Source organism: Somniosus microcephalus, unplaced genomic scaffold (genome assembly GCF_052327205.1).
Source record: "Somniosus microcephalus isolate GS21.2 unplaced genomic scaffold, FLI_Smic_1.0 unresolved_chr7, whole genome shotgun sequence".
Lineage (NCBI taxonomy): Eukaryota > Metazoa > Chordata > Chondrichthyes > Squaliformes > Somniosidae > Somniosus > Somniosus microcephalus.
In genome coordinates, this window is record NW_028225185.1 from 31,305,473 (window position 1) to 31,332,390 (window position 26,918).

The following is a 26,918-nucleotide window of genomic DNA, read 5'->3' on the forward strand; positions in this document are numbered from 1 at the left end:
CTCGAGAGCAAGTATATCTTTTCTTAAATATGGAAACCAAAACTGCACGCAGTACTCCAGGTGTGGCCTCACCAATACCCTGTATAACTGCAGCAAGACTTCCCTGCTTTTATACTCCATCCCCCTTGCAATAAAAGCCAAGATTCCATTGGCCTTCCTGATCACCTGCTGTACCTGCATACTAACCTTCTGTGTTTCATGCACCAGGACCCCCCGATCCCTTTGTACTGCAGCACTTTGCAGTTCCTCTCCATTTAGATAATAACTTGCTCTTTGATTTTTTCTGCCAAAGTGCATAACCTCACACTTTCCAACATTATATTACATCTGCCAAATCTCTGCCCACTCACTTAGCCTGTCTATGTCCTTTTGCAGGTTTTTTATGTCCTCCTCACTCACTGCTTTCCCTCCCATCTTTGTATCGTCGGCAAACTTGGATATGTTGCACTCGGTCCCTTCCTCCAAATCGTTAATATAGATTGTAAAGAGTTGGGGACCCAGCACTGACCCCTGCGGAACACCACTAGTTACTGATTGCCAGCCCGAGAATGAACCATTTATCCCAACTCTTTGTTTTCTGTTAGATAGCCAATCTTCCACCCATGCTAGTATATTACCCCCAATCCCGTGATTTCTTATCTTGATCAGTAATCTTTTGTGTGGAACCTTGTCAAATGCCGTTTGGAAGTCCAAATACATTACATCCACTGGTTCCCCTTTATCCACCCTGTATGTTACGTCCTCAAAGAATTCGAGCAAATTTGTCAAACATGACTTCCCCTTCATAAAACCATGCTGTCCTATTAAATTATGTTTATCCAAATGCTCTGTTACTGTTTCCTTAATAATGGACTCCAACATTTTGCCAACCACAGATGTTAGGCTAACTGGTCTATAGTTTCCAGCTTTTTGTCGACTTACCTTCTTAAATAAGGGTGTTACATTAGCAGTTTTCCAGTCTGCCGGGACCTTTCCTGAGTCCAGGGAGTTCTGGAAAATAATCACCAATGCATCCCCAATCCCTACCGCCACTTCTCTCAAGACCCTAGGATGTAGGCCATCAGGTCCAGGGGATTTATCTGTAAATACTGACACACTCCCGGGGACCCCCTGTAAATACTGACACACTCCCGGGGACCCCCTGTAAATACTGACACACTCCCGGGGACCTCCTGTAAATACTGACACACTCCCGGGGACCCCCTGTAAATACTGACACACTCCCGGGGACCCCCTGTAAATACTGGCACACTCCCCGGGGCCCCCCTGTAAATACTGACACACTCCCGGGGACCCCCTGTAAATACTGACACACTCCCGGGGACCCCCTGTAAATACTGACACACTCCCGGGGACCCCCTGTAAATACTGACACACTCCCGGGGACCCCCTGTAAATACTGACACACTCCCGGGGACCCCCTGTAAATACTGACACACTCCCGGGGACCTCCTGTAAATACTGACACACTCCCGGGGACCCCCTGTAAATACTGACACACTCCCGGGGACACCCTGTAAATACTGACACACTCCCGGGGACCCCCTGTAAATACTGACACACTCCCGGGGACCCCCTGTAAATACTGACACACTCCCGGGGACCCCCTGTAAATACTGACACACTCCCCGGGGCCCCCCTGTAAATACTGACACACTCCCGGGGACCCCCTGTAAATACTGACTCACTCCCGGGGATCCCCTGTAAATACTAACACACTCCCGGGGACCTCCTGTAAATACTGACTCACTCCCGGGGACCCCCTGTAAATACTGACACACTCCCGGGGACCCCCTGTAAATACTGACACACTCCCGGGGACCCCCTGTAAATACTGACACACTCCCGGGGACCTCCTGTAAATACTGACTCACTCCCGGGGACCCCCTGTAAATACTGACTCACTCCCGGGGATCCCCTGTAAATACTGACACACTCCCGGGGACCCCCTGTAAATACTGACACACTCCCGGGGACCCCCTGTAAATACTGACACACTCCCGGGGATCCCCTGTAAATACTGACACTCCCCGGGGACCCCCCTGTAAATACTGACACACTCCCGGGGACACCCTGTAAATACTGACACACTCCCGGGGCCCCCCTGTAAATACTGACTCACTCCCGGGGACCCCCTGTAAATACTGACACACTCCCGGGGACCCCCTGTAAATACTGACACACTCCCGGGGATCCCCTGTAAATACTGACACACTCCCTGGGGCTCCCCTGTAAATACTGACACACTCCCGGGGACCCCCTGTAAATACTGACACACTCCCGGGGACCCCCTGTAAATACTGACACACTCCCAGGGACCTCCTGTAAATACTGACTCACTCCCGGGGACCCATTGTAAATACTGACACACTCCCGGGGACCCCCTGTAAATACTGACACACTCCCGGGGAACCATTGTAAATACTGACACACTCCCCGGGGCCCCCCTGTAAATACTGACACACTCCCGGGGACCCATTGTAAATACTGACACACTCCCGGGGACCCCCTGTAAATACTGACACACTCCCGGGGACCCCCTGTAAATACTGACACTCCCGGGGACCTCCTGTAAATACTGACTCACTCCCGGGGACCCCCTGTAAATACTGACACACTCCCCGGGGCCCCCCTGTAAATACTGACACACTCCCGGGGACCCCCTGTAAATACTGACACACTCCCGGGGACCCCCTGTAAATACTGACATACTCCCGGGGACCCATTGTAAATACTGACACACTCTCGGGGCCCCCTGTAAATACTGACACACTCCCGGGGACCCTCTGTAAATACTGACACACTCCCGGGGCCCCCTGTAAATACTGACACACTCCCGGGGACCCCCTGTAAATACTGACACACTCCCCGGGGACCCCTTGTAAATACAGGTAGACTATCCTTTATCCGAAAACCTCGGGACCAGCCGTGTTTCGGTTTTCGGAAAATTTCGAATTTCAGAAGGTATTTTATAAGACTGGGAAATTTGTCGGGGGTGGGGTGGGGGTCGGCGTCGTGCGCACGACTTACGCTGAACGAAAACACTTTCGGTTTTCAGAGGATTTCGGTTTTCGGAAGTGCGGATAAAGGATACACTATCCCTTATCCTAAAGGGTGGGGGTCGGGGGTCGGGGTGAGAAAAGAATATCGGACAGGCCGCTGTATTGTTGGGTTCACTCTCCCGGTATACCTCCTTCACAACTGCCCGGCTCGGCCTGCAATCTCCTACCCAGTAGGGAACTCAGTGACCCTCTGCCCTGCTCAGCGTAAGTCGTGCGCCACTCTGCTCATGTCGTGCGCACGACTTACGCTGAACGAAAAAACCTTCGGTTTTTAGAGGGTTTCGGTTTTCGGAAGTTCGGATAAAGGAGTCTACCTGTACTGACACGCTCCCGGGGACCCCCTGTAAATACTGACACACTCCCCGGGACCCCCTGTAAATACTGACACGCTCCTGGGGACCCCCTGTAAATACTGACACACTCCCCGGGACCCCCTGTAAATACTGACACACTCCCCGGGGACACCCTGTAAATACTGACACACTCCCGGGGACCCCCTGTAAATACTGACACACTCCCCGGGACCCCCTGTAAATACTGACACGCTCCTGGGGACCCCCTGTAAATACTGACACACTCCCCGGGACCCCCTGTAAATACTGACACACTCCCGGGGACCCCCTGTAAATACTGACACACTCCCCGGGGACACCCTGTAAATACTGACACACTCCCGGGGACCGCCTGTAAATACTGACACTCTCCCGGGACCCCCTGTAAATACTGACACACTCCCGGGGACCCCCTGTAAATACTGACACACTCCCCGGGGACACCCTGTAAATACTGACACACTCCCGGGGACCGCCTGTAAATACTGACACACTCCCGGGGACCCCCTGTAAATACTGACACACTCCCCGGGGACACCCTGTAAATACTGACACACTCCCCGGGGACCCCCTGTAAATACTGACACACTCCCGGGGAACCCCTGTAAATACTGACACACTCCCGGGGACCCCCTGTAAATACTGACACGCTCCTGGGGACCCCCTGTAAATACTGACACACTCCCCGGGACCCCCTGTAAATACTGACACACTCCCGGGGACCCCCTGTAAATACTGACACACTCCCGGGGACCCACCTGTAAACACTGACACACTTCCCGGAACCCCCTGTAAATACTGACACACTCCCGGGGCTCCCTGTAAATACTGACACGCTCCCGGGGACCCACCTGTAAACACTGACACACTCCCCGGAACCCCCTGTAAATACTGACACACTCCCGGGGATCCCCTGTAAATACTGACACACTCCCGGGGACCCCCTGTAAATACTGACACACCCCCGGGGCTCCCTGTAAATACTGACACACTCCCGGGGACACACTGTAAATACTGACACACTCCCCGGGACCCCCTGTAAATACTGACACACTCCCAGGGACCCCCTGTAAATACTGACACACTCCCGGGGACCCCCTGTAAATACTGACACACTCCCGGGGACCCCCTGTAAATACTGACACACTCCCGGGGACCCACCTGTAAACACTGACACACTCCCCGGAACCCCCTGTAAATACTGACACACTCCCGGGGGCCCCTGTAAATACTGACACACTCCCGGGGACCCCTGTAAATACTGACACACTCCCCGGGGACCCCCTGTAAATACTGACACACTCCCGGGGACCCCCTGTAAATACTGACACGCTCCCCGGGACCCCCCTGTAAATACTGACACGCTCCCGGGGACCCCCTGTAAATACTGACACACTCCCGGGGACACTCTGTAAATACTGACACGCTCCCGGGGACCCCCTGTAAATACTGACACACTCCCCGGGACCCTCTGTAAATACTGACACACTCCCGGGGACCCCCTGTAAATACTGACACACTCCCGGGGACCCACCTGTAAACACTGACACACTCCCCGGGACCCCCTGTAAATACTGACACACTCCCGGGGGCCCCTGTAAATACTGACACACTCCCGGGGACCCCCTATAAATACTAACACACTCCCGGGGACCCCCTGTAAATACTGACACACTCCCGGGGAACCCCTGTAAATACTGACACACTCCCGGGGACCCCCTGTAAATACTGACACACTCCCGGGGGCCCCTGTAAATACTGACACACTCCCGGGGACCCCCTGTAAATACTGACACACTCCCGGGGACCCCCTATAAATACTAACACACTCCCGGGGACCCCCTGTAAATACTGACACACTCCCGGGGACCCCCTGTAAATATTGACACACTCCCGGGGACCCCCTGTAAATACTAACACACTCCCGGGGACCCCCTGTAAATACGGACACACTCCCGGGGACCCCTGTAAATACTGACACACTCCCGGGGACCCCCTGTAAATACTGACACACTCCCGGGGACCCCCTGTAAATACTGACACACTCCCGGGGACCCCCTGTAAATACTGACACACTCCCGGGGACCCCCTGTAAATACTGACACACTCCCCGGGGACCCCCTGTAAATACTGACACACTCCCCGGGACCCCCTGTAAATACTGACACACTCCCGGGGACCCCCTGTAAATACTGACACACCCCCCGGGGACCCCCTGTAAATACTGACACACTCCCGGGGACCCCCTGTAAATACTGACACACTCCCGGGGACCCCCTGTAAATACTGACACACTCCCTGGGGCCCCCTGTAAATACTGACACACTCCCCGGGGACACCCTGTAAATACTGACACACTCCCCGGGGACTCCCCTGTAAATACTGACACACTCCCGGGGACCCCCTGTAAATACTGACACACTCCCCGGGGACCCCCTGTAAATACTGACACACTCCCGGGGACCCCCTGTAAATACTGACACACTCACAGGGACCCCCTGTAAATACTGCCACACTCCCGGGGACCCCCTGTAAATACTGACACACTCCCAGAGACCCCCTGTAAATACTGACACACTCCCGGGGACCCCCTGTAAATACTGACACACTGCCGGGGACCCCCTGTAAATACTGACACACTCACAGGGACCCCCTGTAAATACTGCCACACTCCCGGGGACCCCCTGTAAATACTGACACACTCCCAGAGACCCCCTGTAAATACTGACACACTCCCGGGGACCCCCTGTAAATACTGAGACACTCCCGGGGACCCCCTGTAAATACTGACACTCTCCCGGGGACCCCCTGTAAATACTGACACACTCCCGGGGACCCCCTGTAAATACTGACACACTCCCGGGGACCCCCTGTAAATACTGACACACTCCCGGGGACCCCCTGTAAATACTGACACACTCACAGGGACCCCCTGTAAATACTGACACACTCCCCGGGACCCCCTGTAAATACTGACACACTCCCGGGGACCCCCTGTAAATACTGACACACTCCCGGGGACCCCATGTAAATACTGACACACTGCCAGGGACCCCCTGTAAATACTGACACACTCACAGGGACCCCCTGTAAATACTGCCACACTCCCGGGGACCCCCTGTAAATACTGACACACTCCCGGGGGCCCCTGTAAATACTGACACACTCCCGGGGACCCCCTGTAAATACTGACACACTCCCGGGGACCCTCTGTAAATACTGACACACTCCCCGGGGACCCCCTGTAAATACTGACACACTCCCGGGGACCCCCTGTAAATACTGACACACTCCCGGGGACCCCCTGTAAATACTGACACACTCCCCGGGACCCCCTGTAAATACTGACACACTCCCGGGGACCCCCTGTAAATACTGACACACTCCCGGGGACACTCTGTAAATACTGACACGCTCCCGGGGACACACCTGTAAATACTGACACACTCCCGGGGACCCCCTGTAAATACTGACATACTCCCCGGGACCCCCTGTAAATACTGACACACTCCCGGGGACTCCCTGTAAATACTGACACACTCCCCGGGACCCCCTGTAAATACTGACACACTCCCGGGGACCCCCTGTAAATACTGACACACTCCCGGGGACCCACCTGTAAACACTGACACACTCCCCGGGACCCCCTGTAAATACTGACACACTCCCCGGGACCCCCTGTAAATACTGACACACTCCCGGGGACCCCCTGTAAATACTGACACACTCCCGGGGACCCCCAGTAAATACTGACACACTCCCGGGGACCCCCTATAAATACTAACACACTCCTGGGGACCCCCTGTAAATACTGACACACTCCCGGGGACCCCCTGTAAATATTGACACACTCCCGGGGACCCCCTGTAAATACTAACACACTCCCGGGGACCCCCTGTAAATACTGACACACTCCCGGGGACCCCTGTAAATACTGACACACTCCCGGGGACCCCCTGTAAATACTGACACACTCCCGGGGAACCCCTGTAAATACTGACACACTCCCGGGGACCCCCTGTAAATACTGACACACTCCCGGGGACCCCCTGTAAATACTGACACACTCCCCGGGGACCCCCTGTAAATACTGACACACTCCCCGGGACCCCCTGTAAATACTGACACACTCCCGGGGAACCCCTGTAAATACTGACACACTCCCGGGGACCCCCTGTAAATACTGACACACTCCCGGGGACCCCCTGTAAATACTGACACTCTCCCGGGACCCCCTGTAAATACTGACACTCTCCCGGGGACCCCCTGTAAATACTGACACACTCCCGGGGACCCCCTGTAAATACTGACACTCTCCCGGGGACCCCTTGTAAATACTGAGACACTCCCCGGGGACCCCCTGTAAATACTGACACACTCCCGGGGACCCCCTGTAAATACTGACACTCTCCCGGGGACCCCCTGTAAATACTGACACACTCCCGGGGACCCCCTGTAAATACTGACACACTCCCAGGGACCCCCTGTAAATACTGACACACTCCCGGGGACCCCCTGTAAATACTGACACACTGCCGGGGACCCCCTGTAAATACTGACACACTCACAGGGACCCCCTGTAAATACTGACACACTCCCGGGGACCCCCTGTAAATACTGACACACTCCCGGGGACCCCCTGTAAATACTGACACACTCCCCGGGGACCCCCTGTAAATACTGACACACTCCCCGGGACCCCCTGTAAATACTGACACACTCCCGGGGACCCCTGGAAATACTGACACACTCCCGGGGACCCGCTGTAAATACTGACACACTCCCGGGGACCCCCTGTAAATACTGACACTCTCCCGGGACCCCCTGTAAATACTGACACTCTCCCGGGGACCCCCTGTAAATACTGACACACTCCCGGGGACCTCCTGTAAATACTGACACACTCCCAGGGACCCCCTGTAAATACTGACACACTCCCGGGGACCCCCTGTAAATACTGACACACTCCCTGGGGCCCCCTGTAAATACTGACACACTCCCCGGGGACACCCTGTAAATACTGACACACTCCCGGGGACCCCCTGTAAATACTGACACACTCACAGGGACCCCCTGTAAATACTGCCACACTCCCGGGGACCCCCTGTAAATACTGACACTCTCCCGGGGACCCCCTGTAAATACTGAGACACTCCCGGGGACCCCCTGTAAATACTGACACACTCCCCGGGGACCCCCTGTAAATACTGACACACTCCCGGGGACCCCCTGTAAATACTGACACACTCCCGGGGACCCCCTGTAAATACTGACACACTCCCGGGGACCCCCTGTAAATACTGACACACTGCCGGGGACCCTCTGTAAATACTGACACACTCACAGGGACCCCCTGTAAATACTGACACACTCCCGGGGACCCCCTGTAAATACTGACACACTCCCGGGGACCCCCTGTAAATACTGACGCTCTCCCGGGGACCCCCTGTAAATACTGACACACTCCCGGGGACCCCCTGTAAATACTGACACACTCCCGGGGACCCCCTGTAAATACTGACACACTCCCGGGGACCCCCTGTAAATACTGACACGCTCCCGGGGACCCCCTGTAAATACTGACACACTCACAGGGACCCCCTGTAAATACTGACACACTCACAGGGACCCCCTGTAAATACTGACACACTCCCGGGGACCCCCTGTAAATACTGACACACTCCCCCAGGGACCCCCTCCTGCAAACACTGACGAGAAGAAAAACTGTGAAAGCTAAGCCATAGAGAGCGTGTTGCAGGAGAGGCTTTCTCATTTTAAAAAAATTATGCAACAACACGGGAGATGAACCAAAGCTACTCCTTTTCCTCGGGACCCTTCAGTCACTGGAGGGGAACTGGGATAATCCTGCCTCCCAGTAATATTCCCTTCCCTATTTGCTGGAGGACCAGAAGAGGAGTTAATAGCACCGAATCCCAGCTTTGTCACATCTTACCGCTGGGCAGGGCAGACACACCTGGGACAGCAAAGGACATAGGTAAAGGGGAGGCGGACACCAGGCAAGTACCGCTGCCTTAAAGCTTCACTTTGTGCCCGGGAAGCACACCACTGAACGAGCAACCGTTCTCAGCGACATTGGTGCACAGGGATCAGACCACATCAGCTGTATGGAAACGCTACCTCGGACTGTTCGTAGCTCTGGTATTCCTGCTTCTCGTACTCCTTATTCCCGTCGCACTCGTACTCGCGGTCGTAGGACCTGTAATCCATGTCTCTGTAGTCGTGGTCGCGCCGGTCCCGGGTTTCCCGATGCTCATCTTTATTGCGTTCGCTCCCGTAACGTCCCATCCGCTCACCCCGGCTCGCACTGCAAGAGGAGGAAATGGCGCCTAAATAATCGCGGGGCGAAGAAACAGTTCTTTCACCGGGGAGGGGTGTGCTCTCTCCCTCTCTCTCTGCGCGTCTCTCGCTCTCTCCCCCCCTCTGCGCGTCTCTCGCTCGCTCCCCCCCCTCTGCGCGTCTCTCGCTCGCTCCCTCCCTCTGCGCGTCTCTCGCTCTCTCCCCCCTTCTGCGCGTCTCTCGCTCTCTCCCTCTCTCTCTGCGCGTCTCTCGCTCTCTCTCTGCGCGTCTCTCGCTCTCTCCCCCCTCTGCGCGTCTCTCGCTCGCTCCCCCCCTGCGCGCCTGTCTCGCGCTCGCCCTCCGCGCGCCCGTCTCGCGCCCGCCCGCCGCGCGCGCACCGCCCGTCTCGCGCGCGCCCGCCGCCCGTCTCGCGCTCGCCCGTCTCGCGCTCGCCCGCCCGTCTCGCGCTCGCCCGTCTCGCGCTCGCCCGCCCGTCTCGCGCTCGCCCTCGCCCGCCGCCCGTCTCTCGCTCGCCCGCCGCCCGTCTCTCGCTCGCCCGCCGCGCGTCTCTCGCTCGCCCTCCGCGCGTCTCTCGCTCGCTCTCCGCGCGTCTCTCGCTCGCTCGCTCTCTCTGTGCGTCTCTCACTCTCTCTCTGTGCGTCTCTCTCTCTCTCTCTGCGTCTCTCACTCTCTCCCTCTCACTGGCTCAATCTCTCTCAAAATGAGTGCTTTGTGGCTGAAATCGCGAGATGGCGACGAAGAGCCTGAAGTGTGGCTGATTCCCTCTTACCTGGCCTGAGGCACCAAGGTGAATTATAGCATCGTTCCCACCCGCACCCCATCTCCCCCCACCCTGCTGTTGGGACTGAGAGCCAGCCAACTCAACATTGACTGAAACATGGCAACAGGAGGCCATTCAGCCCCTCGAGCCTGCTCCGCCATTCAATGAGATCAGGGCTGATCTGTATCTTAACTCCATCTACCCGCCTTGGTTCTGTAACCTTTAATCCCCTTACCCAACAAAAATCTATCGATCTCAGTTTTGAAAGCTCCAATTGACCCCCAGCCTCGACAGCTTTTCGGGGGAGAGAGTCCCAGATTTCCACCGCCCTTTGTGTGAAGAAGTGCTTCCTGACATCACCCCTGAACGGCCTGGCTCTAATTTGAAGGTTCTGCCCCCTTGTTCTGGACTCCCCCCACCAGAGGAAATAGTTTCTCTCTCGATCGACCCGATCGGATCCTTTAATCATCTCAAACACCTCGGTCAGATCGCCCCTTAATCTTCTACACTCGAGGGAACACAAGCCCAGTCTGTGCAACCTGTCCTCGGGATTTAACCCTTTTAGCCCCCGGGATCCTGGGGAATCTGTGCTGCCCCCCCCCCCCCTCCTCCAAGGCCGAGACAGAGAGACATAGAGACATAACGGCACAGAAGGAGGCCATTCGGCCCATCGAGTCCGTGCCGGCTCTCTGTAGAGCCAATCCAGTCAGTCCCATTCCCCCGCTCTATCCCCGTAGCCCTGCAAAGTTTATTCCCCTCGAGTGCCTATCCAGTCTCCCCTTGAAAACACCGAGTGTCTCCGCTTCCACCACTTCCGTCGGCAGCGAGTTCCAGGTCCTCACCACTCGCTGCGTAAAAAAGTTTTTCCTCACGTTTCCCCCCGTATCTCTTACCCAAAACCTTAAATCTGTGTCCCCCAGTCCTTGTACCATCAACTAGTGGGAACAGCCTTTCCCCGTCCAGCCTATCCAAACCCGTCATAATCTTGTACACCTCGATCAAATCACCCCTCAACCTCCTTTGCTCTAATGAAAACAAATCCAGCTTCTCCAACCTGTCCTTGTAGCTAAGATCCCCCATCCCCGGAACCATTCTGCTAAATCTCCGCTGCACCCTCTCGAGGGCCTTCACATCCTTCCTATAGTGTGGTGACCAGAACTGGACGCAATACTCCAGTTGTGGCCTAACCAGCGCTTAATAAAGGTTCAGCATATCTTCTCTACTTTTGTACTCAATACCTCTATTTATGAAGCCCAAGATCTCATATGCTTTGCTAACCACTCTCTCAATATGTCCTGCCACCTTCAGGGACCTATGCACATTAACTCCCAGGTCCCTCTGTCCCTGCACACACTTTAAAACTGTGCCATTAAGTGTATATTGCCTCTCCCTGTTCCTGCTGCCAAAATGCATCACCTCACACTTCTCTGTATTAAATTGCATCTGCCACTTGTCTGCCCATTATGCTAGCCTTTCTATGTCCTGTTGCAGTCGATTGGTATCATCCTCACTGTTTGCCACATCCCCAAGTTTGGTGTCATCGGCAAATTTAGAAATTCTACTCTGTATTCCAATATCCAGGTCATTTATATATATCAAAAAAGCAGTGGCCCCAGCACTGACCCTTGGGGAACACCACTGTCTACCATCCTCCAGTCTGAAAAACAGCCATTTACCACAACTCACCGTTTTCTGTCCTTAAGCCAATTCCTTATCCAAGCTGCCACTGACCCACCTATTCCATGAGCCTCAATTTTGTTAACCAGCCTTCTATGTGGTACTTTGTCAAACGCCTTCCGAAAATCAATGCAGACAACATCAATTGCATTCCCTTCATCAATCCTCCCTGTTACTTCATCAATCCTCTGTTACTTCATCAAAACATTCAATTAGATTAGTCAAACACGATCTGCCTTTTACAAATCCGTGTTGGCTCTCCTTAATTAGCTTAAACCTATCCAAGTGCCCGTTAATTTTTTCCTTGATTATTGTTTCTAAAACTTTACCCACCACTGATGTTAAACTGACCGGCCTGTAGTTACTAGGATTGTCCTTACACCCTTTCTTGAACAATGGTGTCACATTTGCCACTTTCCAATACTCAGGCACCTCCCCCGCATCTAGGGAAGATTGGAAAATTATGGCAAGCCCTTCCGCTATCTCCTCCCCCAATTCCCTTAGCAACCTAGGATGCAAGCCATCTGGACCAGGCGACTTGTCCACTCTAAGCATACCCAGCCTTTCTAATACATCCTGACCATCAATTTTCACCCCTTCCATTGCTCCTACCTTTTCCACTTCTACCAATATTTTGTCAGCATCCACCTCCTTAGTAAACACCGATACAAAGTACTCATTGGAGTATTCTAGCCTTGCCCTGCGCCTCTGAGCATATATCACCTTCTTTGTCTCTAATAGGCCCCACCCCACCTCTTACTATCCGCTTACTGTTTACATGCCGGTAGAGGATTTTTCGGTTCTGTTTTATGTTAACTGCCATTCTACTCTCATATTCTCTCTTTGCCAATCTTATTTTCATCTTCACTTCCCCTCTCAACTTATTGTATTTGGTCTGGTTCTCCCTTGAAGAATTCACCCGACGTGCATCATACACCCTCTTTTTTTGTTTCATCATCTTCTCTATCTCCCTCGTCATCCAAGGAGCCCTTGCTTTGGTTCCCTTACCCTTCCCTCTTGTTGGAATGTACCTAGCCTGTACTTGGAACATCTCCTCCTTAAAGATCACCCATTGTTCCGTTACAGATTTTCCTGTCAGCCTTTGGTTCCATTTTACTCTGGCTAGATCCTTTCGCATCCCATTGAAGTTAGCCCTATTCCAGTTTAGAATTTCCACTCTAGATTGTTCCTTGCTCCTCTACATTGCTAATCTAAATCTTATGATACGATGATCACTCGTACCCAAGTGTTCTCCCACAGACACTTGGTCGACCTGGCCCACCTCATTCTCCGGCACCAGATCCAGCAAAGCCTCCTTCCTAGTTGGGCCAAGAACATATTGGTCAAGGAAATTCTCCTGAACACATTTCAGAAATTCCTCCCCTTCTTTTCCCTTTACCCTCGCATTATCCCAATCGATATTTGGGTAATTAAAGTCCCCCAATATCACCACTCTATAGCTCTTGCATATCTCTGCCATTTCCCTGCAAATTTGTACCTCTACCTCCCTCTCACTATTTGAAGGCCTATAGAATGTCCTTCCCGAGGTGCGGGGCCCGGAACTGAACCCAGTGACTCCAGATGGGGTCTAACCAGAGCTGTGTGGCGCTAAATGCTACGCTGGCCAGTGCCATTACCCACTGGGGCAAACCCAAGGAATTGCGCGCTAAGGCCCAGTCACTTAGGCGAGGGGCGCAGGCAGCTGGTAGCGAAGGATGCATAGCCCCAGCAGTCAGCACCTCGAGGAGCAGAGAACATGAGAATTAGGAGCAGGAGTCGGCTGTACGGCCCCTCGAGCCTGCTCCGCCATTCAATAAAATCACGGCTGATCTTCGACCTCAACTCCACTTTCCCGCCCGATCCCCATATCCCTCAATTCCAAAGATCTCTCGATCTCAGCCTTGAATAGACTCAACGACTGAGCCTCCGCAGCCCTCTGGGGCAGAGAATTCCAAAGATTCACCGCCCTCTGAGTGAAGAAATTCCTCCTCATCTCAGTCCTAAATGGCCGACCCCTTATCCTGAGACTGTGACCCCTGGTTCTAGACTCTCCAGCCAGGGGGGAAACAGCCTCTCAGCATCTACCCTGTCAATCCCCCTCAGAATCTTACATGTTTCAATGAGATCACCTCTCATTACACAGGATGTACGGACAGAAACAGGCCATTCGGCCCAACCAGTCCATGCTGGAGTTTATGCTCCACTCGAACCTCCGCCCGTCTTTCCTCATCTACCTCTATCAGCATTACCCTCTATTCCCCTCTCCCTCAAAGGCTTGTCTAGCCTCCCCTTAAATACATCGACGCTATTCGCCTCGACCACTCCCTGTGGTAGCGAGTTCCACATTCTCACCACTCTCTGGGTGAAGAAGTTTCTCCTGAAGGGGTTGGATCGGGTGGATGCGGGGAGGATGTTCCCGATGATGGGTGAAACTAGAACTAGGGGGCATAGTCTTAGAATAAAGGGGCTGCTCTTTCAAAACTGAGATGAGGAGGAACTACTTCACTCAGAGGGTGGTAGGTCCATGGAATATGCTGCCCCAAAAAGCTGTAGAAGCTACATCATTACATAAATTTAAAACAGAAATAGACAGTTTCCTAGAAGTAAAGGGTTACGGGGAGTGGGCAGGAATTTGGACATGAGTCTAGGTTCGGATCGGTCATGGCCCTGTGGGTAGCGGAGCGGGCCCAGGGGCCGTGTAGCCTGATCCTGCTCCTGTTTCGTGGGTCTAATTTTGTTAGATTCAGGAGATGGTTCTGTGATAGTGGATTGGCGGTTAGGATCAGATCAGCCATGATCTTATTGAATGGCGGAGCAGGCTCGAGGGGCCGATTGGCCTACTCCTGCTCCTATTTCTTATGTTCTTATGAATTCCCGAACTGGATTTCTTGGTGACTATCTTATATTGATGGCCCCTAGTTATGCTCTTCCCCTCAAGGGGAAATATTCTCTCGGTATCCACTCTATCGAAACCTTTCCTCATTTTAAAGACTTCTATTAGGTCACCCCTCAGCCTTCTTTTTTCAAGAAGAGAGACCCAGCCTGTTCCATCCTTTCCTGATATGTATACCCTCGCATTTCTGGTATCATCCTTGTAAATCTTCTCTGCCCCCTCTCCAGTGCCTCTGTATCCTTTTTATAATATGGTGACCAGAACTGTACGCGGTCCTCTAAATGTGTTCTTCGAAACTCCAGAGAGTATCGGCCCAATCTACTCAATCTCTCCTCGTAGGAGAGTACTCTCATCCCAGGGATCCATCTAGAGGGGAGGAAAGTTGATTGGTCACATCCTTAACAGCACACACACTTGCTAGATGAGTTGCAGCTCCAACAATACTCGAGAAGCTCGACACCATCCAGGACAAAGCAGCCCACTTGATCGGCACCCCGTCCACCACCTTAAACATTCACTCCCTCCACCACCGGCGCACCGTGGCTGCAGTGTGGACCATCTACAAGATGCACTGCAGCGACTCGCCAAGGCTTCTTCGGCAGCACCTCCCAAGCCCGCCACCTCTTCCACCTAGAAGGACGAGGGCAGCAGGCGCACGGGAACACCGCCACCTCCAAGTTCCCCTCCGAGTCGCACACACCATCCTGACTTCGAAATATATCGGCCGTTCCTTCATCGTCGCTGGGTCAAAATCCTGGAACTCCCTCCCTAACAGCGCTGTGGGAGCACCTTCACCACACGGGACTGCAGCGGTTCAAGAAGGCGGCTCACCACCACCTTCTCGAGGGCAAAAAGGGACGAATATAGGGGAAAATAAATCGCAGGGCGCTCTGGCGAGCAGCTCGCACCATCGGTCATTCGGGTTTGGAGTGTTGCAGAGGCCAATAACCACAAGCAGGGACAATGAACTGCATGCGACACTCGGCAAAGGCAGACGGGCCTGTTAATTTACCGTTTGTCATACTCCATCTCGACTTTCCCAGACGGTGTGAAGGCACAGCCAGAAACGTTCAGATGTAGACAGCTGCCGTTTCCTGCTGCTTCTCCTGCAATGCAGAACAAGTCCCGTTAATCCCAGTGACATATCCACTGCCCCCGCCTCCACAGCAAATATAAAATCACACACACGAAGAGCGGCATTCTCCTCAGTGTCCTGGGGCCGATATCTGTCCCTCAACCAACACCTGAAAACAGATGATCTGATCAATTATCACATTGTTTGTGGGAGCTTGCTGTGTGCAAATTGGCTGCCGCCTTTCATAGAAACAAAGAAGATAGGAGCAGGAGTAGGCCATTCGGGCCCTCGAGCCTGCTCCGCCATTCAATGAGATCATGGCTGATCATCCAAATTCAGTACCCGGTCCCTGCCTTCTCCCCATATCCCTTGATCCCTTTAGCCTTAAGAAATATTTCCAACTCCTTCTTGAATATATTTAATGAATTGGCCTCTACTGCCTTGTGTGGTAGAGAATTCCACAGGTTCACCACTCTCTGGGTGAAGAAATTCCTCCTCATCTCTGTCCTAAATGGCTTACCCCTTATCCTTAGACTGTGACCCCTGGTTCTGGACTCCCCGACCATCGGGAACATCCTTCCTGCATCTAGTCTGTCTAGTCCTGTCAGAATTTTATAAGTTTCAATGAGATCCCCTTTCATTCTTCTAAACTCCAGCGAGTATAAGCCCAATCAACCCAATCTCTCCTCATACGTCATTCCTGCCATCCCAGGTATCAGTCTGGTGAATCTTCGCTGCACTCCCTCCATGGCAAGAACATCCTTCCTCAGATAAGGCGACCAAAGCTGCACACAATACTCCAGGTGTGGTCTCACCAAGGCCCCTGTACAACTGCAGCAAGACATCCTTGCTCCTGCACTCGAACCCTCTCGCTACGAAGGCCAACATACCATTTGCCTTCTTAACCGCCTGCTGCACCTGCATTTCCTACATTACCGCGCTTCAGAAAGTCCTTCATTGGCTGTAAAGCGCTTTCGGACGTCCCGAGGTGCCGGAGAAATGCGAGTCTTAATGAAAAATCTTTTTCCAAAAGTCCTCTTCAACTGTAGCTTGGATTCCCTAACCTTTGTCCCACAGGGCCTTGGTGAGATGACACAAAGCTGGGTGGGCGTGTGTGCTGTGAGGAGGATGCCGAGAAACTCCAGGATGATTTGGACAGGTTGGGTGATTGGGCAGATGCAGTATAATGTGGATAAATGCGAGGTTATCCACTTTGGTGGCAAAAACAGGAAGGCTGATTATTATCTGAACGGCAATAGATTGGGAGAAGGGGGAGTGCAACGAGACCTGGGTGTCCTTGTGCACCAGTCGCTGAAGGTAAGCATGCAGGTGCAGCAGGCGGTTAAGAAGGCAAATGGTATGTTGGCCTTCGTAGCGAGAGGATTCGAGTACAGGAACAAGGATGTCTTGCTGCAGTTGTACAGGGCCTTGGCGAGACCACACCTTGAGTATTGTGTGCAGTTTTGGTCGCCTTATCTGAGGAAGGATGTTCTTGCCATGGAGGGAGCGCAGCGAAGATTCACCAGACTGATACCTGGGATGGCAGGAATGACGTAGGAGGAGAGATTGGGTCGATTGGGCTTATACTCGCTGGAGTTTAGAAGAATGAGAGGGGATCTCATTGAAACTTATAAAATTCTAACAGGACTAGACAGACTAGATGCAGGAAGGATGTTCCCGATGGCGGGGGAGTCCAGAACCAGGGGTCACAGTCTAAGGATAAGGGGTAAGCCATTTAGGACAGAGATGAGGAGGAATTTCTTCACCCAGAGAGTGGTGAACCTGTGGAATTCTCTACCACACAAGGCAGTTGAGGCCAATTCATTAAATATATTCAAGGAGGAGTTAGATATATTTCTTAAGGCTAAAGGGATCAAGGGATATGGGGAGAAGGCAGGGACAGGGTACTGAATTTGGATGATCAGCCATGATCTCATTGAATGGCGGAGCAGGCTCGAGGGGCCGAATGGCCTACTCCTGCTCCTATCTTCAATGTTTCTATGTCCATTTTTACTGGGATCCCAACCGCATGCTGCCAGCTTTCGGTCCTTCCCGAGCTCGGAGATTGCGTGGTTTAAGCTGCCCATTGTTGCTGGTCTGCCATCAGCGACTTAAGATGGTGATTTTTGAACCGTTGTCCATCACAGCCTGCCGACGCTCACTGTCCAGACTCACGCTTGGGCCGGGGGGGGGGGGGGGGGCACCAGGGGCGATGGGCACCAGCGAAACGACCCCAGCAAGAGTCACCGAATTTGGAGAAAGCCTGCGCCGCGTAAGCAGCCAGTGGTGCGATATTAAAGAGCGAAAGTCCATTGTTTAAGCACCTCACTCATGCCCCAAAGCCCGTCAGAGGCTGCGCAAGCAAATGCAGCAGCCAATTTTGACCAAAGCAGGATCCCACAAACAGGAATGAGATGAATGGCCAGTTAATCAGTCGGTTGGACACGCCTTCGGGAGGACTTGCATCGCGGGATCTTTACCGTCCAGCAGGACAGGCAAGTTGGGGAAGAGCGCGCCTCGGCTTAATTTCTCATCCAAAAGACGGTGCCTCCGACAATGCCGCACTCGCTCGGCACTGCACTGGGGAGTGCCGGCCGAGATTCATGTGCTGATTCTCTCTCTCTAGCGTAATACGATCAACAGGCGAGGGACTGTTTACTGACAAGGATTTATGACAGACAGGGTGCATGTTTAAGGGCAGCCCAAACAGGCAGCAATTCCAGGGTGTCAACGGCACCGATCTAACGACACAGGCGCCCAACTCCTTAACTCGGGACTAAAAATAGGTTTCTTTTCTGGGACACCCGGGCACGTCAGCTTAGTCAACACTTGGACTGACAACAGTCAAAGATTCCCAACTATCCCAACACTCTTCTGCCACCCGAAACGTGAGCTCCTCCGCAACTCGGCTGCCCCGTGCTCCTAACTCGCAGAGTCCCGTTCACCCATCACCCCTGCCCAGTGCTCGCTGACCTACACTGGCTCCCGGGTCCCGCAACGCCTCGATTTTTAAAATTCTCATCCTCGTCTTCAGAACCCTCCCTATCGCTGTAACCTTCTCCGGCTCCTACGACCCTCAGAGATCTGGGCGCTCCTCCAATTCTGGCCACTCGCGCATCTCCCCGATTTCCATCGCTCCGCCATTGGCGACCGCGCCAGGGCCCCGAGCTCCGAAATTCCCTCCCTAAATCTCTCCCTCTCCTCCTTAAAGCCTACCTCTTTCACCAAGCTTTGGTCATCCACCCCAATATCCCCACAGGTGGCAAATATTGTTTGCCAACCACCCCTGTGAAGCGCCTTGGGGCATTTTACTACGTTAAAAATAGAAACATAGAAGATAGGAGCAGGAGTAGGCCATTCGGCCCCTCGAGCCTGCTCCGCCATTTAATGAGGTCATGGCTGATCATCCAAATTCAGTACCCTGTCCCTGCTTTCTCCCCATATCCCTTGATCCCTTTAGCCTTAAGAAATATATCCAACTCCTTCTTGAATATATTTAATGAATTGGCCTCAACTGCCTTGTGTGGTAGAGAATTCCACAGGTTCACCACTCTCTGGGTGAAGAAATTCCTCCTCATCTCTGTCCTAAATGGCTTACCCCTTATCCTTAGACTGTGACCCCTGGTTCTGGACTCCCCCGCCATCGGGAACATCCTTCCTGCATCTAGTCTGTCTAGTCCTGTTAGAATTTTATAAGTTTCAATGAGATCCCCTCTCATTCTTCTAAACTCCAGCGAGTACAAGCCCAATCGACCCAATCTCTCCTCATACGTCATTCCTGCCATCCCAGGTATCAGCCTGGTGAATCTTCGCTGCACTCCCTCCATGGTAAGAACATCCTTCCTCAGATAAGGCGACCAAAACTGCACACAATACTCAAGGTGTGGTCGCACCAAGGCCCTGTACAACTGCAGCAAGACATCCTTGCTCCTGTACTCGAATCCTCTCGCTATGAAGGCCAACATACCATTTGCCTTCTTAACCGCTTGCTGCACCTGCATGCTTACCTTCAGCGACTGGTGCACAAGGACACCCAGGTCTCGTTGCACTTCCCCTTCTCCCAATCTATTGCCGTTCAGATAATAATCTGCCTTCCTGTTTTTGCCATCAAAGTGGATAACCTCGCATTTATCCACATTATACTGCATCTGCCATATCGCCCAACCTGTCCAAATCATACTGGAGTGTCTCGGCATCCTCCTCGCAGCACACACGCCCACCCAGCTTTGTGTCGTCTGCAAACTTGGAGATATTACATCTAGTTCCCTCGTCTAGATCATTAATATATATTGTGAATAAAGGTGCTGGATAAACACAAGCTGCTATGAAGAGCGGAACTTACGTCCCGTGAGAAAGCTGACCACTGCTCATTCAACGGGTTCAATCGGGTGAGGATGAGGAGAAAACCGCCAGGATTCGCAGTCCTGCTGATACACTCCAGCAGCCCAGGTGCACAAGTGTCGACATCAGTTGAGGCCAAGTCCGGGGGCCGAGTTCCGAAGCCTCCCCGAGTTGAACAGCTTGCCACACGGCATGAAGTCGGCCAGCTGCAAGGTAACCGCACCCCAAAGCAAGAGACTTCACCTTCCAGAGCCGGAGGGGCCATAGGGAGTTTGCAGCGGAACTGCTGCAAACAACAGTGGGAACGCTTTGAAACATAAGATTCACCTGCAAAATAATTAAACTGCCAATGTTTTGATGTCGCCACCTCCCCTGGGAAGGAGAGGCGAGCTGGCAAACAACGCACTGGTCACGAGCTGTTTAGTTACAAACATTTGGAACAGAACTTAAGGATCACGAGGACTGCCGGCAAGCTTCCCAGCACAATTACAAAACTCGTCCGCTCCTCACTGGTTTCAATCGATCACGTAACATTTTTTTTCTCTCTTGCAAAGTGGCCTTGAAGCGGGACCTTCGCAAACCTCGTCCGAATTCGACGAGGGGCAGGGGGAAACCGGTATCGCAGGCTCCAGATTCGGCATTCCCTCCGCCCTCCCATCTCGAGTGTCGGCCGTGGCGCAGTGGGTCTCGCTCTCGCCTGAGTCAGAAGGTTGTTGGTTCGAGTCCCCACTCCAGAGACTCGAGCACAAGAATCCAGACCTACACTCCTGGTGCGGTACCGAGGGAGCGCCGCGCTGTCGGAGGGGCGGTACCGAGGGAGCGCCGCGCTGTCGGAGGGGCGGTACCGAGGGAGCGCCGCGCTGTCGGAGGGGCGGTACCGAGGGAGCGCCGCGCTGTCGGAGGGGCGGTACCGAGGGAGCGCCGCACTGTCGGAGGGGCGGTACTGAGGGAGAGCCGCACTGTCGGAGGGGCGGTACTGAGGGAGCGCCGCACTGTCGGAGGGGCGGTACCGAGGGAGCGCCGCACTGTCGGAGGGGCGGTACCGAGGGAGCGCCGCACTGTCGGAGGGGCGGTACCGAGGGAGCGCCGCGCTGTCGGAGGGGCGGTACCGAGGGAGCGCCGCGCTGTCGGAGGGGCGGTACCGAGGGAGCGCCGCACTGTCGGAGGGGCGGTACCGAGGGAGCGCCGCGCTGTCGGAGGGGCGGTACCGAGGGAGCGCCGCACTGTCGGAGGGGCGGTACCGAGGGAGCGCCGCACTGTCGGAAGTGTCGTATTGCGGATGCGACATTAAACCCCCGTTTGCCCTCTCAAGTGGACGGAAAAAATCCCACAGCCACTACTGGAATTGCAATAGAGTTCTCCCCAGAGTCCTGGGGACTATATTTATCCTTCCACCAACACCTAAAAACAGATGATCCAGTCATCATCACATTGCTGTTGGTGGGAGCAATGCCCCGTTTCCTACATTACAACAGTGACCACACTTCAAAAAGTACTTCCTTGGCTCGGAAGCACTTTGGGACGTCCTGAGGTGGTGACAGGCGCTGTACAAATGCAAATCTTTCTCTCGCTGCTCGATCACGCGTCAGTACCCGACACAATAACAGATGCACACCATCCCTTGCGACGTTACTTTGCAAACAAAAATCGCGCGACCACTGCTTAATTCTCCAGCGTATTCTTACCAAAAATTAAAAACTGTACCGCGAGACCCCCCCCCCACCAACGTTTTCTGGGTGGGGGAAAGGGCAGCCCCGGAATCGAGGAGCCGCTCTGCCTATCCTGTCCTCGCTATCCCTCCGGCCGGGTCGAATTCCTCCAATTCCTGGTCACCCAATTCCCCTCTCCCCGAGGGGGAAGGGAGGGATTCCTTGGACATAGAAACATGGAAAAATAGGAGCAGGAGTAGGCCCTTCGAGCCTGCTCCGCCATACAATATGAACATTGATGATCCTCTATCTCAGTACCATATTGCCGCTCTCTCCCCATACCCCTTGATGCCTTTTGAAACATAGAAGATAGGAGCAGGAGTCGGCCATTCGGCCCTTCGAGCCTGCTCCGCCATTCAATATGATCATGGCTGATCATCCAAATTCAGTACCCAGTCCCTGCCTTCTCCCCATATCCCTTGATCCCTTTAGCCTCAAGAAATATATTCAACTCCTTCTTGAATATATTTAATGAATTGGCCTCAACTGCCTTCTGTGGTAGAGAATTCCACAGGTTCACCACTCTCTGGGTAAAGAAATTCCTCCTCATCTCTGTCCTAAATGTCTTACCCCTTGTCCTTAGACTGTGACCCCTGGTTCTGGACTCCCCCGCCATCGGGAACATCCTTCCTGCATCTAGTCTGTCTAGTCCTGTTAGAATTTTATAAGTTTCAATGAGATCCCCTCTCATTCTTCTAAACTCCAGCGAATATAAGCCCAATCGACCCAAACTCTCCTCATATGTCATTCCTGCCATCCCAGGTATCAGTCTGGTGAATCTTCGCTGCACTCCCTCCATGGCAAGAACATCCTTCCTCAGATAAGGCGACCAAAACTGCACACAATACTCAAGGTGTGGTCTCACCAAGGCCCTGTACAACTGCAGCAAGACATCCTTGCTCCTGTACTCGAATCCTCTCGCTAGGAAGGCCAACATACCATTTGCCTTCTTAACCGCCTGCTGCACCTGCATGCTTACCTTCAACGACTGGTGCACAAGGACACCCAGGTCTCGTTGCACTTCCCCTTCTCCCAATCTATTGCCGTTCAGATAATAATCTGCCTTCCTGTTTTTGCCACCAAAGAGGAGAACCTCGCATTTATCCACATTATAGTGCATCTGCCATGCTTCTGCCCAATTACCCAACCTGTCCAAATCATACTGGGGTTTCTCGGCATCCTCCTCACAGCACACACGCCCACCCAGCTTTGTGTCGTCTGCAAACTTGGAGATATTACACCTAGTTCCCTCGTCTAAATCATTAATATATAGTGTGAATAGCTGGGGTCCTACCACCGATCCCTGCGGTACCCCACTAGTCACTGCCTGCCTCTCAGAAAAAGACCCGTTTATTCCAACTCTTTGCTTCCTGTCTGCCAGCCAGTTCTCTATCCAAGTCAGTACCTTACCCCCAATCCCTTGTGCTTTAACTTTACACGCTAATCTCTTATGCGGGACCTTATCGAAAGCCTTCCGAAAGTCTAAATACACCACATCCACTGGTTCTCCCTTATCTAGTCTACCAGTTACATACTCAATAAATTCCAGTAGCCCGGTCAGAATTTTACACGTTTCAATGAGATTTATATGTTTCAATGAGGTGGAGCCCGCATCTAAGATCTAATTTACTTGGACGCGCTGCGGCGCCGAGAGAGCAAAATAGAGGCCGTTCGGCCCCTCGACCCCATGCTGGCCCTTTCCAAAGGCGGCACCCCAATTTATACCTTGTCTTTTCCCGCAGCCCCTCCAAATGGCTGCATTTTCAAGCAAATCTCCCATTGTGAGATTCCCACCCCAGCTCCACCTTTCCTTGTGGATTTTTTAAAAATTGAAGCCCACTTCTCACTTTAAGGGGAGGAAAAGGAAAACATGCCCCAGAGCTCTGGAGGTTTATGATGCACCTCCAGTTTCTCTCTCCCCCCCCACCCCTCTCCTTAAATAATATTGCATATGAACCAATAACCAATCCCCAACCCAGTTATTTTGGGGAAATTTAGTGAGGTTAACATGCAGCCACAAGTCTTACCTTCAAATGGCTGCTGGCACCATGGCTTCAGACCCCCCCCCAAAAAAAAGGGAAATCAAGCTTAAAACGAGCTCAAAAGGTCAAATGATTCAAAGTTCAAAAGTGGGGGGTGGAAAACTGCGCGTTAAAGGCGGTGAGGGGTTTTGTTTTCGCTGGAATATGGCGTGTTTCTGCTTTTTTTTCTGCTTTCTCCTCCTCCTCGCCCGCTCACACAAAATGGCGGCCGGCTGCCTGTCCCAGAGACGAAAACCGACTCCCCCCCACCCACCCTCCAGGCGGCCTGGCTCGCCTATTGGTCGGCCCCACCTTGCTCCCGCCTCCACGCCGGCGCGTCGATTGGTCGGGCCGCCCGTCCGTCGGGCGCACCGGCTCTCCATTGGTCGGCCTCCTCCTCCCACCCACCCACCCACCGTGATCCCGCCTCCCACCGGCGCGCCGATTGGTCGGGCCGCCCGTCCGTCAAGCCACCCCTCATGAATTTGAATAGGCACCGCCCCCTTCATTAACGAATGACGTCGCCTACGATTAGGCACCGCCCCTCTCCTTTGGCAGACTGGCGGCTCATTTGAATAGCCACCGCCCCCTTATTAATAAACAATGAATTGATTTGAATAAACACCACCCCCATTCATGGATGACAGCGTTGTGCGCGAAAATAATTATGAATGAATCTCTCTGGCAAAGGTTAAGTCTTCCTGCCACACCATTTTCTATTTCTTATGTTTTTTCTGACTGCTAATTTGGGGGGGGAAGACTTTTCAACTCCAGAAAGCCTTTGGCCAGCAGCTTGTAGAAAAGTGTCATGCATTGCATTTCTGAGAGGGGCAGAGACTCAGGCTGTGCCGTGCACAGCAAGATCCCACAAATAGTGACATCTTGGATGACCAGAGAATGCTTCTTCACGGTGTTTCTGTGAGGAGGATGCCGAGGGCAGCACGGTGGCATAGTGGTTAGCACTGTTGCCTCACAGCGCCAGGGAGCCAGGTTCGAATCCGGCCTCGGGTGACTGTCTGTGTGGAGTTTGCACATTCTCCCTGTGTTTGTGTGGGTTTCCTCCGGGTGCTCCGGTTTCCTCCCACAGTCCAAAGATGTGCGGGTTAGGTTGATTGGCCATGATTAAAAAAAATTGACCCTTAGTGTTAGGGGGGAATAAATACGTGGGGTTACGGGGATAGGGATAGGGCTTGGGTGGGATGGCTGTCGGTGTAGGGACCGGGTGCTAGGGTTTGGATGATCAGCCATGATCTCGTTGAATGGCGGAGCAGGCTCGAATGGCCTACTCCTGCTCCTATGTTTCTATGAGACACTCCAGTATGATTTGGACAGGTTGAGTGATTGGGCAGATGCAATATAATGTGGATAAATGTGAGGTTACCCACTTTGGTGGCAAACACAGGAAGGCAGATTATTATCTGAACGGCAATAGATTGGGAGAAGGGGGAAGTTCAACGAGACCTGGGTGTCCTTGTGCACCAGTCGCTGAAGGCAGCAGGCGGTTAAGAAGGCAAATGGTATGTTGGCCTTCGTAGCGAGAGGGTTCGAGTACAGGAGCAAGGATGTCTTGCTGCAGTTGTACAGGGCCTTGATGAGACCACACCTTGAGTATTGTGTGCAGTTTTGGTCGCCTTATCTGAGGAAGGATGTTCTTGCCATGGAGGGAGTGCAGCGAAGATTCACCAGACTGATACCTGGGATGGCAGGAATGACGTATGAGGAGAGATTGGGTCGATTGGGCTTATACTCGCTGGAGTTCAGAAGAATGAGAGATCTCATTGAAACTTATAAAATTCTAACAGGACTAGACAGACTAGATGCAGGAAGGATGTTCCCGATGGCCGGGGAGTCCAGAACCAGGGGTCACAGTCTAAGGATAAGGGGTAAGTCATTAAGGACATGGATTTCAGTAAGGCCTTCGATAAAGTCCCGCACAGGAGACTGGTCAAGAAGGTAAGAGCCCATGGAATCCAGGGTGCCTTGGCACATTGGATACAAAACTGGCTTAGTGGCAGAAGGCAGAGGGTGATGGTCGAAGGTTGTTTTTGTGACTGGAAACCTGTGGCCAGTGGGGTACCACAGGGATCGGTGCTGGGTCCCTTGCTGTTTGTGGTCTACATTAATGACTTGGATATGAATGTAAAGGGTATGATCAGTAAATTCGCGGATGATACTAAAATTGGTAGGGTGGTAAATAGCGAGGAGGGTAGCCTCAGTCTGCAGAACGATATAGATGGGTTGGTCAGATGGGCGGAACAGTGGCAAATGGAATTTAACCCGGAAAAGTGCGAGGTGATGCACTTTGGGGGGTCTAACAAGGCAAGGGAATACACAATGAAGGGAAAGACCCTAGGCAAGACGGAGGGTCAGAGGGATCTGGGTGTGCAGGTACACAGATCCCTGAAGGCGGCGGAACAGGTGGATAAGGTGGTAAAAAAGGCATATGGGATACTTGCCTTCATTAGCCGAGGCATAGAATATAAGAGCAAGGAGGTTATGATGGAGCTGTATAAAACACTGGTTAGGCCACAGCTGGAATACTGTGTGCAGTTCTGGTCGCCACACTACAGGAAAGATGTGATCGCGTTAGAGAGGGTGCAGAGGAGGTTCACCAGGATGTTACCAGGGCTGGAGCGCTTCAGCTATGAAGAGAGACTGGGCAGATTGGGTTTGTTTTCCTTGGAGCAGAGGAGGCTGAGGGGGGACATGATTGAGGTGTACAAAATTGTG

At 53.1% G+C, this 26,918-nt stretch overlaps 1 protein-coding gene across 7 annotated transcripts in view; it reads right to left on the reverse strand.

The window, feature by feature from the left end:
• Positions 1–24,442, reverse strand: part of rbm10 (RNA binding motif protein 10) — a 137,013-nt gene extending 112,571 nt beyond the window's left edge. For 2 of the 7 annotated variants that reach the window (XM_085978887.1, XM_085978882.1), the window contains exons 1-3: positions 20,460–21,199; positions 16,055–16,148; positions 9,533–9,719 (exon numbers count right to left, since the gene is read on the reverse strand). In XM_085978887.1, the coding sequence (XP_085835013.1) occupies positions 9,533–9,719; positions 16,055–16,071 (204 nt within the window). In that variant the 5' untranslated portion in view covers positions 16,072–16,148; positions 20,460–21,199. Of the gene's footprint in view, positions 1–9,532; positions 9,720–16,054; positions 16,149–20,459; positions 21,200–24,194 lie in introns of those variants that run through there. The other 5 variants (XM_085978883.1, XM_085978886.1, XM_085978884.1 and 2 more) reach the window with 5 other exon arrangements.
• Positions 24,443–26,918: the final 2,476 nt, after the last annotated feature.